General features: G+C 36.4%; 2 protein-coding genes across 3 annotated transcripts in view; one reads left to right on the forward strand and one right to left on the reverse strand.

The window, feature by feature from the left end:
- The window catches only part of LOC127864390 (uncharacterized), a 40,215-nt gene extending 36,717 nt beyond the window's left edge, over positions 1-3,498 (reverse strand). For both annotated transcript variants that reach the window (XM_052404048.1, XM_052404047.1), the window contains exon 1: positions 3,280-3,498. In XM_052404048.1, the coding sequence (XP_052260008.1) occupies positions 3,280-3,449 (170 nt within the window). In that variant the 5' untranslated portion in view covers positions 3,450-3,498. The remainder of the gene's footprint in view (positions 1-3,279) is intronic.
- Positions 3,499-15,156: 11,658 nt separating this feature from the next.
- Positions 15,157-15,613, forward strand: part of LOC127865429 (mucin-5AC-like) — an 8,916-nt gene continuing 8,459 nt past the window's right edge. The window contains exon 1 of the mRNA XM_052405333.1: positions 15,157-15,161. Within this exon, the coding sequence (XP_052261293.1) occupies positions 15,157-15,161 (5 nt within the window). The remainder of the gene's footprint in view (positions 15,162-15,613) is intronic.

Below are 15,613 nucleotides of genomic sequence, written 5' to 3' on the forward strand. Positions count from 1 at the left end.
TCGTCGTTTACGTATTTTCTTAACATTGTTACCGCCGAATTCAGAACTGCATCGTAACACACATTACAAATTTAATAATTTTCACTTTTTGTGAATATATGGAATATTATGTGAGTTTGGAATAAAGATCAAGTTTATCATGCGAGGCTTAGAACCGATGTAGCGCGAGGCTTGCCGAGCGCTATCATGGTTCGTGCCGAGCATGATAAACTTGATCTTTATCCCAAACTCACATAATATTCTATTTATCCTATTATTTCCTCCCTATTTTCGATTAATAATTGTAAAATATCGCGTTTTTTGACGATTTTGTTTTTCTGTTGTTGACAAAAACAGATTCACCAATTTTCGGAAAAACCCAAATCTGATCTAAAAATAGCGATAGTATAAAGCTAATGTTTATACGATCGTTGTTATACTATCGATTTTCAATAGGATAAAAAAGGGATGTTTATTTCACAGTATGCGTTTCGAGAAGAGGGACACAATTATTATGTTGTAATTACTTTTACTTAATGTCACATATACAGGCGATTCTAAGCACGTTAGCAAGACTAAGGTAGTGACAAGCGACGTGACCTCGCGTTTGACAAATACATTTAAATGGGGAAAAACATGATTACGCTGTAAATTATATTTAACGTGGCCGACTGTCACGTGCATGTAAATTAATTAGATGTCATGTCATATGACCATGTTAAATACAATATTTATTATTACAAAAGGGACATCGCTCGCTCTGTGTTTTTTATTATTTGCCAGAAATAAGCAAACAAATACGAGCGAAAAACTAACTTACGTGTTACGTCTTTCATTGACAGCTTAATGCCTTTTTATGGTTCAAAAATGGAGAAATCATTATTTTATGCCTATTCAGCAATACAAAAACAAGAACAACAAATCCATAAAAATGCATACAATGTTTATAGCATGCTCAGAATTGTTAATATTGGCAATGAGTCAATTGACATGACGCCTTATCTATGATCGCTCCGCCCACTAGAATTGATTCACCAATCAGCGATCGATTAATCGGGCGCACTCGTTAGCAACGACCTGTCCGCCATTTTCTAGACAAGCTACATGTTTAGGTTCACTTTTATTCCAACGAGTTTCTTTGTTTTCCTCTTTAAAAAAAAACGATTAAAAATGATAAAACGGTGTCAATGAGGATTATGTAACTCGGAAAATCGATATCCTGAAAGACTAGTTGGTGACATTTAATTTATATCGTTTCCAAAGCCAAAAAGAGATCTTGAGAAGTGTAAGAGATGTATAAATACATGCGGTCGTCACCACGAACAACTGAACGTCAACACTGTCAAAGACAATTATAATATATTTTTATCGGATATACTAGCAGATTTAAATAGTTTATGTTATCGATCTGATTATCACATAATATTTCACTTTTTTAAAATAGTTTTACCAGTTACTAGGTCAGAAGCGAGGTTCATCTGCATTACTTAAAGAGAAATAAAACCCAGCATGAAGCCTAATTCATGCTGTGTTATATTATTCTGATAGTAATGCACTTAATTGACATCATACATGTTATTTGAAGGTGACATGTGATATATTATCTTATTAACGGTATCTACACATTTGCACTCATGTGGTGTCACCAATAAACGCTTTTAATCCACACTAGGAGCTCGAATGCCTAGATCTCAGTTTTTAAACGAGTTTCGTTTATTTTGTTCGGATTAAAAAACGGAAATGAAATATGGCAAAAACGGTGTAAAAAGGGTTAATGCAACTCTGACATTTGGTATCCAGAAAGATAAGTTAGATGAATTAAATTTATACCATTTCCAACGCGGCAATGCGGTCTTGACAAGAGCGAGTGAAAGCTTCAAGAATTACCGAGATCCCCTTTATAGAACATTAATTTATTTCACAAACTTGAAATGTCATATAAGCAATAACTAAGCATTATTAAGTATGTATTATGCCACGTGTGCATGTAAAATAATTGAGAATTTTGGTACCCAATTCGTGTAACTTTACGAAATCCGCGTTAAAAATCGCGTTTCTGTGTGTGTCAGAAACAAGTGAAAACCATTTTGTTTTGTTTTTAAATAAAGACGTATCGATAAATGCTATTGTAAAAGAGTTATTATTACTGATATTAGTTAACCAATAAATGCGGTAACTTCGGGGAAGTCGGTACCTGCGCGAGCGTCTGATATCGGTAGCCTTATTAATTTATAATAGCCTGACCGTATTCCATTTCGTAAAACGCTAATTTTATATCAGACAATGTCCAAACTTACTGTGTTGTTTTTGCGCTTTAAATTATAGTGATTGATAAATGTCCCATAAGCAATGTTTAATATGATAAATATCACTTTTATACGCAATAACATGTGGATTGAGGAACCCACCCGGCGTCAGAAAGCGCGCAAAACTTCACCGAATTCCCAGTTATAAAGCGCTATTTCGTGTCAAATACACGGGAAGGGGGGAATGTTTCGGTAATAATTTTGTTAATAACACGGGTAAATACCGGTGAAGTGTTAATTTATTGCAAACACCACCATTACACGTAATAACGGGTTCGATTTCGGTAAGCGCGCAAGCGTTTGAGAGCGTGTTTAATGTACCGATTTACTCTTTATAAATAGCTGATGTTCTCTTTAATCGTTTATTTTTTGCATTTGCAGAATAACTAAATGGCATCAACCCCTTTACAAGTGTAATTTGGTGCTAAACAAGTCCATAAAATCATCCGGAATATCGCGTAAATCTATATGCAGTCTATAGGCAAAGAAGCGATTTTGGTGTTAGCTTGTCTAGGTTTTCTTCCCGCTGAGCCACGTGATTAAGTGGGCGGAGCGATCACTGATAAGGCGTCATGTCAATTTATATTCAAGTGAGTTCATGCGTGCGTGAGCGAACGAGTGAGCGATCGGTCGATCAATCTAGCGAGCGAACGAGATATTGAGTTCGTGAGCGAGTGAGTGAGTGACTGAGCGAGTGAGTGACTGAGTGAGAGAGTTAGTGAATGAGCGAGCAGTGCGTGACTGAGCGAGTGAGTGAGTGGCATAGCGAGTGTGCGAGTAACTGAGCGAGTGAGTGACCTGATAATTTATTTATCAATTTGTTAATTGATCTTATGGTTTAATGAGTGACTGATAAACTTGCATAGTGAATAATTAAGTGTGTTTTTGCAGCGAGAAACTGTTTTATTGAAAACACGTTTTACAAAAAAAGTTTCTCAAAAGAAAGGTCAACGCAAAACGGCAATGATATTAAACATATGAAAACACGATTCACGCGGGTGTGCCGTCCGTATGTCCAAGGCTGTTCAAGTACACTCCCCGCCCGTCTGAGTATTGACACGAGCACTGGTCCTGCCCTATGCATTCGTCTTGGCAACACACTGACCCCAGCCAGATGACCCCTAGCAACGGTGACCAGTACACAAGATGGCGCGGATCTGTCATCTTGCGTTCGTCCGAGTGTGCGTGTATGTATACATGAAGTGTCGGAGGTAAGTGTTGGAGAATTTTATCGAAGCGTGTAAGTTCATGTGATACACGGGTAAGTTGTTATCTCGGGCGAAACTTATCTCATACTTGTTGATAATTGTGATGTACTGTACGATGATAACGGACATAACGGGTCGATAGATATAATGGTGTTACTTGCAAAAATCATATCTATAATTCAAGACGTAAAATAACCACTTTTAAATCGAACATTTATCTTAAGGTCGATGACTAATTTATAAGAACGCATATCAATACACATTAACTTACTTAATACCAAATACATAATTTCATTATCAATGTCATGCACTATATGTGATAAAAGCGCTAAGATTGTATTTTAAATTCATGCGGTATCTGTCACAATCTTGATACCGTTGTCAAATGGACAAGATAACCACTGGGTTTACTAATTGCTTCATCTGTTGTATCTATTCCACGGTCTACATCAGAGAGAGGTCGAATAGTTGTATCTATTCCACGGTCTACATCAGAGAGGGGTCGAACAGTTGTATCTATTTCACGGTCTACATCAGAGAGGGGCAGTTGTATCTATCCACGGTCTACATCAGAGAGGGGTAGAACAGTTGTATCTATCCACGGTCTACATCAGAGAGGGGTCGAACAGTTGTATCTATTCCACGGTCTACATCAGAGAGGGGTAGAACAGTTGTATCTATTCCACGTTCTACCTCAGAGAGGGGGTCGATATCGCACTAATGTCAAATCAGTTAAATCGTAGATAAAAATCAAAGCCACGAGTTTTAGGTAAACCAAACCATGTACGTTTGAGAACGACCGCAAGTAATAAAGCGGAGGAGGTAAAATCATCTTCAATTTAATAATGGCTCCACTTTGAACTTCGATGACTCCGATGCCCTTTTTTATTGCTGTTTCGACACTGAAGCGGGAGTTCGAATGTAATAAATCACACATGTTTTCAATAAAAGACACTTGATTAGTCATTCATAATATTCAATCAAAGGTACATACATGTATTTTCTTAACATCGATGGTTGTTAGACTACCTCCACATCTGAGAGATACTAAATTCAGTGCGTATTTACACAAAGAGATTGTGTTGAAATCATTGTTGCGGCGCAAGTGTACACGACACACAGATAGCATGAGCTTAACTTTGGGAAAACGGGACTAAATGCATGTGCGTTAAGTGTCGTCCCTGATCAGTCTGTTCCATTTGCGCAGACTAATCAAATACGAACATTTTCGCCCAATGGAGTTTCGCTAAGAAGAGGAAAAACACGATGAAATCGGAAAGTGTCGTCCCTGTGCAGACTAATCAAGGACGACACTTTACGCACATTAATTCAGTCTGTTTCCACAGAGCTGTGATCACATTAATAATAATATGTGTCGCGTTCTGAGAAAATAGGTCATAATGCATGTTCGTAAAGTGTCGTCCTAGATTAGCTTGTGCAGTCCGCACAGGCTAATCAGGGACAACACGTTCCGCTTTTATGGTATTTTTAGTTTCAATGAACTCTCTCTTTACCGGAAATCAAGTTTAGACGGAAAGTGTCGTCCTTGATTAGCCTGTGCGGACTGCGCAGGCTAATCTGGGATGACACTTAACGCACATTTATTAAACCCAATTTTCTCAGAACAAGGCTCACATATCTTTGAAATCGATGTATCACGTTGACGTTCTAGATTAAGCATCCAATGCTTTTGATTTCAACAATAAAAATAATAAAACATGTCACTTTTCACTAAAATGTTGGCATGAAATTACCTTGATTTCTTACAACTTTTAAAAACTATTTATTGCCATGATTCGCTTGTTCAGAAAATGCAAGCGTAACTTCGCCTTGATGATCTTTGATGCATGCGACAGTTTAATATGTTTCACTATTTACTTGACAATAAGAACTTATGTAATTGCACGCTTAAAAAGTGGAAATGATTTACTGTCTGTTATAATGATGTATTTACTAGTTTCGAAAGAGTTGATGACGATCTTATTATAGTTTACGTATCGAGACACGTGTTCGGCTGTAGATCATTGAAGCTTTACATGTGGTTATTGACCTATTACTGAATTCCGCAATAATAAAAACGCAAAAATACTTAACACACAACATGTTACTTTAAAACAACCAATTTCGATCTATTTTGCATAATACTTGATAACAGACTAAGTGTCGAAGTCTTAGTTTAAATTGTCAACATTAACCAAGAGATGTCGCATAGGTTTCACATAGGAATGGCGAGCAAGCGTGTGCACACGACAACGAAAACAAACCAACTTTTATTTCAACGACAAATCAGACGAATAACATATACATTTACATGTCATTGATACTTTAGCTATCTGTTTCCGACAGACTTAAGTACATACGTTAATGCGATGAAGAGAGGACGAGCGGAGTAAACGGGTTTGATAATGATTACTCTTACATTATCAATTGCGTGGTATTTACTAAAGTAAATTTAAGCATCTGTCTGATATAATTTCCCGCCATAAACATATTTTGACATTGCCATTTAAGCGTGATGTTGTTTACTCACTACTTGACTTCCCGTGTTTAAATTGCGAGCGTTACGATTGATTTTATCGCTTCCGAATTGTTACATTAACATTCCATATGCAGATATGACAAGATGCATTCATAAATACAATTGAGCCGCGCTCTGTGAAAACGGGTCTTAATAAGTGTGCGTTAAGTGTCGTTCCCGTCTAGCCGTGCAGTCCGCACAGACGTATCAGATACGACACTAACCACGTAAACTAGATTTTCGCTAAAAAGAGACTAAAAAAAATAACATCAGAGCGGAAAGTGTCGTCCCTGAATAGCCAGCGCGGACTGCACTAGTTAATCTGTGACGGCACTTTACGCTCATGCATTAAAGCCCGTTTCATCAACGACAGGCTTAATTGAACTTATGGCATAATAAACTTGACCAGTGGGTGAGCCGTTTTTTGGCATTCCCGGATATTCGGCACCCCGAAAATTGGTCGGACAGGACATTGGCACCCGATTATATTGCACATTTGTATGGTCGGCAAATTTATGACGTGCCGATTCTTAAGGTAATGCAAAAACCGCATTGAGCCGATTGTGCGGCTGCCGTTGTTCCGGAAACCTTTATAGGCTTAATACTTGAGTGTTCTGTGTGTCACACATTTCCACTTTAAATTATGTAAACACGATTAGTGACACATTTGCTTTTTAGCTAAATATGTTCACTTCTGTAACAAGTTTTGAACTTTAGAATCACATTTGCAACTTTTAGTAAACTACCTATGCGCGTGAAAACTGAATCTAATTCGAGCGCTTGTAATCACGCATATATATCATTCACGAAAGGTCGCTGGATTGATGTCCCATAGCTTTATGCTTTACATTTTATTTTTAATAACAGGCAAGTTTAATTTGTCAGTTTTTTTTCAGTGTTATTTGACTTTTTTTCATAAAAAGTTAATGCTTATGTCAGAGATCAGATAAATATCGCTCAGTTGCTGCCATGGAAAGTTCAAATTGCCAACATACTATAGAAGAAAAACAGAAGAATAAAAGAGACATAGGGTATGATTAATAATTTGCAAATACGATCGCATCAGTCAAGCGATCGCGTAGCCGAAGCCAGAGGCGTTGTGTTGCTGACTTCCTCTTGTGTTCTGATGCATTCAAGTGACCGCAAGAATTATGATAACTATTTTCATAATGAGACCCTCGCTTCTTTCATGATTTTGTTTATGTATATGACACCTAAATGCTAATTAGATACACAAGATTCGTCGCTTGATATGTATGCCACGTCGCTATCCCGGGCAATACTATTTACTTGTTTGGGTTTGTATCCCTTTTTAGCTATGAAAATGCCTAAATTCAGATGTTAAAAAGATATAACGATGTTATTTGATGAGTAAGTATGACATGGATGCTCAATAGTGAATACTAAGATAAAGTTTGTATAAAGACACCTCCTGCATCGCAGAAGATATAGTTTCACTAAACAAAAGTGCACGGAAAAAACAGTGATGCTACCTGGTTGCAAAACGAAAGCATCGTAGAAAACTTCGAAATCCGACAATGAAGTTATACAATTTGTGTTTTGCTTGCAATAACGTACTAAATGTCCAAATTATGTGCATCATCTAAGATTGGAGCCGAGTCATGCGAAACTGTGCATTATGTGATACGTGCCAAGCGTAGCCCAAGACCAGCGTTAGCATTCGCGCCGTGTAATCAAAATCTTAAAGGGACATGTTCACATATTTTGGCATGCATTGAAGTCTGTCATTAAATGCTTTATATTGATAAATGTAAACATTGGATCTAAAAAAGCTCTTGTAAAAAAAAAAACAAGAATAAAATTACAAAAAGAAAAACAAGTAACCCATAACTGGGCTCGAACCACTGATCCCTGGAGTAAAAGTCTAACGCTTAGACCACACGGCCATCCGTGCTCATACCATGAGTGCTGATTTAATACAATGACAAGCGTATTTTATACTTCATATAAACAATCCTCGTAGTGTCACAAAATATAACGACAACAACATGAACTCTTCAAATTATTCACGCGTTTCGCGTTGCAACGCTTTTTAATTTTCAGGTTTTAAAATTGTCAAAGAATGCATAATATGGATAATTTAGAGCATGTTAAAAGTACAGAATTACTGTTTCCTCACAAATATCATCACTACAATAAAAAAATCGAATCTCAAACAATTTTTTCAATTTTGTTCAATTAACCAAAACGTGAAAAGGTCCCTTTAAATCCACGAAAGGTTTCGTGGCCTAGTAAGCGGATAAGGTAGCTCCTTACCAGACTGTTCGGATGTGTAGGCTGGTCTTGAGCTAAACAGGCCGCATACGGTTAAGACCCATTTTTGCATGTCGCTCCTCATATTAACTATGCCGAAGCAAAAGCCCCGAATTTTATTTCAGACAAAGTTATTAATTTTAATAGTTAAAAACTGTTACTACTATCTTCTTTTAAAGCGTTCTATATAATTGTATAGTTAACGGTGAAATTCAAACTCACACAGAACAATTTATAAAGTCATCAAACGCTACAATATAACTGCAATTTGAAATAAAGACTGCAAAGAACTAGTTAAAACCACAAACTCCTGAACCCAATATTCCAGTCAGCAATAGTATGTGTGTGAACATGAGACAAGCACATATCGTTTACATTTTTTACCAACATGCGGTCGTTTGTTGTTATTTGTGAGATTTTGTTAAATATATCATTGCATATGTTTATTGCAAAAGTAACTTATCTAAAGACGAAGTAATTTATGCGATATGCGGTTTTGTTAAGGTCACCATTGCCAAAGCTATATATGCATGTGCCGCAGAATTTATTTAACATGTCATGTTAATGTAGGTTTACATAAACGGCGGGTTTAATCAACAAAATATCGACGTATTTACCGTTTGTCTATAGATGTTTATCACTGTGGTAAATATTGGCATGGCGTCGAGAACATATCTCATATGGGGACCGCGGTGACGGGCTAATGGGATTTTCACACATATTTGATACGTTCATATTTTATCTGCGGGTCCAATGCCCTCTGGCGGCTTGGCGTACTCTCTGGTCAGACTGTTGCGCGAATTCACTTAATAAACGACGACAGTCCTCCGTGGGGGATATGTTCATCCCCTCATCATATGGTGTGAAATGTTTTTATTCACTTTATTCACTTTGGCGTCATGAACATATATGAACATGATAATATTGTTTACCACGAAAAACGTTCCTAACTTTCAAGGGGCCTTTTCACGTTTGCGTGAGTTGACAAAATTGAAAAAAGTTGTTTCAGGTTCGCAAATCTTCGTTTTAGTTATGATACTTGTGAGGAAACCGTTAAACTGAACATTTACCATGCTCTAAAATAGCCATCATATGCATCCTTTGACGATTTAAAAACCCGAAAATATAAAGCGTTGCAACGCGAAACGAATTAATAATTTGGAGAGTTCTGTTGTTATCGTTATATTTTGTGAAACTACGAGGATAGGTAATATGAAGTATAAAATACACATGTCATTGTATTCGGAAGGATGGCCGAGTGGTCTAAGTGTGAGATTTTTTTACACACGGGGTCAGTGGTTCGAGCCCTGCTGAGGGTTACCATTTTTTCTTTAAAAAATTTTTATTCTTGATTTTTTAGTAAAGCTTTTATATCCAATGTTAAAATTTTCAATATAAAGCATTTAATGACAATCTTCAAAACATGCCAAAATCTGTGAAAAGGCCCCTTTAAAGGGGCCTTTTCACAGATTTTGGCATTTTTTAACTTATTCATTAAATGCTTTATATTGATAACTGTAAACATTGGATCGTAAAAGCTCCAGTAAAAAATCAAGAATAAAATTTAAAAAAGGAAAAGAACATTGCCCGGAGCAGGTTTCGAACCAGTGACCCCTGGAGTCCTGCCAGAGTCCTGAAGTAAAAACGCTTTAGCCTACTGAGCTATTCCGCCGAGTACACATACATGACGTATTTTATACGTTATATAAGGAATCTTCGTAGTTTCACAAAATTTAACGACAAAAACAGAACTCTCCAAATTATTCAATCGTTTCGCGTTGCAACGCTTTATAATTTTTAGGTTTTAAAATCGTCAAAAGATGCATATAATGGCTATATTAGACCATGGTAAATGTTCAGTATTACTGTTTCCTTACAAATATCATAACTAAAGCGAAAATGTGCGAATCTGAAACAACTTTTTTCGATTTTGTCAATTTACCAAAGCGTGAAAAGATCCCTTTAAAGAACGTATTTTAACATACAACAAAAATTGGCAGTTTTTAACAATTTTGTGTTTTACACTTAAACAATACCAACGACAAGATAGGGACATCAAACAAAGTTAATATAAAATGTTAGAAAATGCTATCGAGGTATAAAACAGTTGCAGAAAACGAAATTTATCATACTTATTAAGTTCCCTATTATGAATGGATACACGTTCAGCCTCGTTCTGGAATTCTGCGAGTAACGTTACTTCGCGCCCTAATCAGTTTTTGCTTATTGTGCAAAAAGGTCTATAGCTGTAAGGTTATATAATTTACACAATGATATATCTTTATGCCACGAGACTTAATAATAATAACACATTGATTTGGTACTTCTCATGATCATGACAAAGCGAATGCCGAATTCTCACTACAGCAGTAGAGTTTAAGATTAACAGTGCACTTTACGTTTTCTCTGATGCCTTGAAGTTTAGTTGGTTTGCTGTAAAAGACAACAACAACAACGTTAACACACGGTTGTGCCCTCAAAGAGTGTTGCAAACAATTAAGCAAATCAATTTTTTTCCATCTAAACCCTTAAATTCCAATAGGAATTGAGGCTTGAAGAAAGCAGACAGACATATAGACAGAAAGATAGTTTATTCAGATTTATACAATTGTACATTGTCTGCATGCTTAAATACACATACTATTCTCTGTCTCGAAACAAGGCAAAACAAGATAACATTAAAGAATAAAAATACTAATAAATACAATCGATGGTAAGAACACTAGGTTCTTTCAAGGCGGTACTGAAGTTTTATGAACAGTATTATTAAGTATTGTATTTCTTTTAACAAAAGCTTCTTTAATAAATCTACAAACATTATAAATTATTGATTTGTCACATGAAACTAGTAAGTTGTGGAAATTATATACAGATGGGTTTTATAAAATGAGCGGCTTATATAAGTTTTTCTTAACTCAGTGGCATATACATATTAAAATGGTATTCATCTTCTAAATCAAAGTCATTACAACACAGAAATAACTTGTATACTTTCAAGCATACTTCAGGAATAACCGCTGCAAAATTTGACGTCGGCAAGAGGTACAAAACACTTGAGCCGCGCACTTGGAAAACGGGGCCTAATGCATGTGTGTAAAGTGTCGTCCCGATTAGCCTTGAGGTCCGTTAAGTTATTACGTTACGCCACTTTTAGCAAGAACTGGATTTTCGATAAAAAAAACTTCCTGTAAACGAAAACTTTCGTTAATGAGGAGAGTGTCGTTGCATGTGCTGACTGCACAGGCTTATCAGGGACGACACTTTACGCCTTGATTAGATTTCGTGAAGAAGTCTTCCTTGAAATGTAAAATGCAATAAATGCGGAAAGTATCGTCCTTGTTATCCTGGGTGGACTGCACAGGCTTATCTGGGACGACACTTTACACACATGCATAAAGCCCCGTTTTCAAAGATCGCTGCTGAATTATTTTCATATTTAAATTCCTCCATTTGTAAGCCATACGTACAAGGCACGCGTGAACAGACTATCAATGGCGTTCCATGTTTTGTCTGTCCGCGTGTTTGTTTATTTTGGAATCGATTAAGCCTTGCAAATCTGGATTTCAAATTAAGCGCGTCGCTCTGGTCACTGCATTAGAGGCGCTTGATTCACGCCAATTAAGCGCCTGTTTGAAAACACACAAACCACGCGTCCCTCTAGATGTTTAACGCGGACCGGAAGTATGTGAAGTAAAAAAGTGAGTGAGACTAATTGTCGTCCATTTTCTGCACGTGCGCACCGGAGAGAATGTTAGCAGCCGACAGTTCGGGATCGAATGCGCATTGTGTTTTGATTTATTATTGAGCAGAACAATCGCGTACTTTGTAAAGTTTATACAATAAGAGGACAATGGTATGACATAAAATTATCTCTTTAATCAATGAACAACATAACGTCAACGGTGTTCGTTTTCCTGTTACAGTCGAAGAAGTACTTGTTTGTTTGTTACCCATATCATAAATATATATCGGCCTTGCTCTATGAAAAGGGGTTTAATTGCATGTCAATAAAATGTCGTTCCAGATAGCCGGTGTAGTCCGCACAGGCTAATCATGGATGCCCACTTTCCGTCTTCTATGATTTTTTTCTTGTAAAATAAAGTATCTTCTTAGCAAAAATCATGTTTAGGCGGAAAGTGTCGTCCCTGATTAGGCCTACTGCGGACTTCACTGGCTAATCTTGGACGACGATTTACGCACGTGCATAAACCACTTTTCCCTAGAGCGCGGCTTTATTTATATATATATATAAAGACCTACTCAAATACAAAAGCAAAACGCCAAACACTCGTATACCGGTTGAGGTCACTTACCATCCAGGGCTACCTTAAATAAAAGACATCATTGGACCGCCACTAGACCACAATCGAAAAATCAAGCAAGCTTAAACGTATAATTCCTGAAAAGCCCATTTGGCATATAGAAGACCCATACTGTTACGTGCCAAAAGTACACCAACTTCCCGAAGAAGCTGTTCTAGGAGAATCAAAACCATGCGTTGCCCAAAATATGCAACATGATGCGCCATCAAATACATTCAAAGCCACATCTAGTGCCATTTCGTCCATTAAAGGTAACCACAACTGTAAAACTGCAAATGCCCCATACCTGATGACGTGCAGTATATGTAAGAAACAATATGTTGCGAAACAAAACTGGCATTGAACAAGCACACTTCAGCGAATCTGGCCACTCGTTTGACAATATCATTTTGTTTTGTATAGAAGCAAAAACACAATGGTCCGACGACCATTATATTATATTAAATATTTATATATATGTTTGTGTATGTGTATATATATATAAAAACGACATATAAAAATAAACACAACTTCACACTAAATTCTAACTTCCCATTTTAATCATTTAAATGTTAAATCGATATAATAAACATTGTAAGCGCCATTTTATAACACACAATTTTAATAAGTGTATGTACATAATCATAAAACGAAGAATAAATATGACACCAATACTGAATGCAAAACGTTCACTGCAAATTATAATATTTTTCATTATAACATCGATATAATTTATATTACGGGCGTCAGTCTATAACACAATTTTAATATGAATAAATAAATAAATAAACGGGCGTCAGTCTATAACACAATTTTAATATGCATAAATAAATAAATAAACAAGGGCTGTTTGTAAAACATGCATGCCCCCCATACGGGCTCTCAGTTGTAGTGACAGCCATTGTGTGAATATGTTTTTTGTCACAGTGACCTTGACCTTTGACCTAGTGACCTGAAAATCAATAGGGGTCATCTTCGAGTCATGATCAATGTACCTATGAAGTTTCATGATCCTAGCCATAAGCGTTCTTGAGTTATCATCGGGAAACCATTTTACTATTTCGGGTCACCGTGACCTTGACATTTGACCTAGTGACCTCAAAATTAATAGGGGTTATCTGCCAGTCATGATTAATGTACCTATGAAGTTTCATGATCCTAGCCATAAGCGTTCTTGAGTTATCATCCTGAAACCATTTTACTATTTCGGGTCACCGTGACCTTGACCTTTGACCTGAAAATCAATAGGGGTCATCAGCGAGTCATGATCAATGTACCTATGAAGTTTCATGATCCTAGGCCTAAGCATTCTTGAGTTATCATCCGGAAACCATTTTACTATTTCGGGTCACCGTGACCTTGACCTTGACCTAGTGACCTGAAAATCAATAGGGGTCATCTGCAAGTTCATGATCAATCTACCTATCAAGTTTCATGATCCTACGCCTAAGCGTTCTTGAGGTTGTCATCCAGAAACCATTTTTTCTATTTCGGGTCACCGTGACCTTGACCTTGTGACCTGAAAATCAATAGGGATCATCTGCGAGTCATGATCAATCTACCTATCAAGTTTCATGATCCTAGGCATAAGCGTTCTTGAGTTATCATCTGGAAACCATTTTACTATTTCGGGTCACCGTGACCTTGACCTTTGACCTAGTGACCTCATAATCAATAGGGGTCATCTGCGAGTCATGATCAATGTACCTATGAAGTTTCAATGATCCTAGGCCCAAGCGTTCTTGAGTTATCATCTGACAACCCCCTGGTGGACGGACCGACAGACCGACCGACCGACATGAGCAAAGCAATATACCCCCTCTTCTTCGAAGGGGGGCATAAAAAATAAAACGACACATAACTAAAAAAAACAAGACTGAAAGCCAATAAGTTAACCTCTTTTGTGCATTCGCACTGGGGAATCGTTAACTCATATCTAGTCTACACCCCTGAAGAAGACGTGTAGTCAAAAGCGCTAGGGTATAAGATACACATTTTTTACACTGTTTGAACAATTTCTTTGCTATATGATATATATATATATATATATATATATTGGCATGTTAACATTAAACAAAATGAGCTCAAGGTCACGTTTTTTACACCAGTTTCAATAGGGGAAAGCTATAAATTGATACGACACATCCTTGCGGTTTTTTATTTGTAACGACAACAAATTGTCACTTAGCAATACTATTCCACGTGTATAACAATGTACTTTATTGAGAATGCAACATTACACTTAGATTGGGAAATACATACCACAAAATAAACATGTTTATATATTTACATATATCATAAAACAAAAACAACAGCATTAGTGATATGCGCTTTGTCTTAACAAAACAACCACAATAAAATTAGCGCACGAATATATAGACAATATTAAACTCGGTAAGGCAAACAATATAAACACGTTAAAATAAATGCAAAAGATGCCCGGTTATAGTTAAGATGCTAATTTATCTTTTAATATTAAAATCCTCTTAACCAAGTATCTTTGAACATATTTACACAATCAGACATAGGCATTAACAATCATGCAATAATTTAGAAAGACCCTGATCCATATGAGGTACACAAGCAATTAAACATGCCTACGGATACTTTCCATAGACATGATTACCCTATATTTACTTATTTAAAATGATTATTTGGAGTATACGAACATAAACACATTATAATTAAAATTGCATTTCATCCGATATAACAAATATAGCACAATTATATTAATACCAAATACTTAAATTTGTATTTGGAAAGTGTTGTTGTTAGCTACCAATACAAGTTAATGCAAAATGGTTTTTTTCTATATATCAATTTGATCTAACATGTCTCACAATTTACAAACATCAAGCTATTTTCAGCTTTTCAAAAACAGAACAAAACATGTTTCATGCATTCAATAAAAGTTAAATATAAACATTCCCAAATATGGAAATCTGGTCATAAAAATTTGCTGAACTTGTAGTGGAAGATGTACAGAAACTGGCCCCACTGAAAGCGAATAAGATTGTGGGAGGGTCA

This window comes from Dreissena polymorpha, chromosome 1 (assembly GCF_020536995.1).
Source record: "Dreissena polymorpha isolate Duluth1 chromosome 1, UMN_Dpol_1.0, whole genome shotgun sequence".
Lineage (NCBI taxonomy): Eukaryota > Metazoa > Mollusca > Bivalvia > Myida > Dreissenidae > Dreissena > Dreissena polymorpha.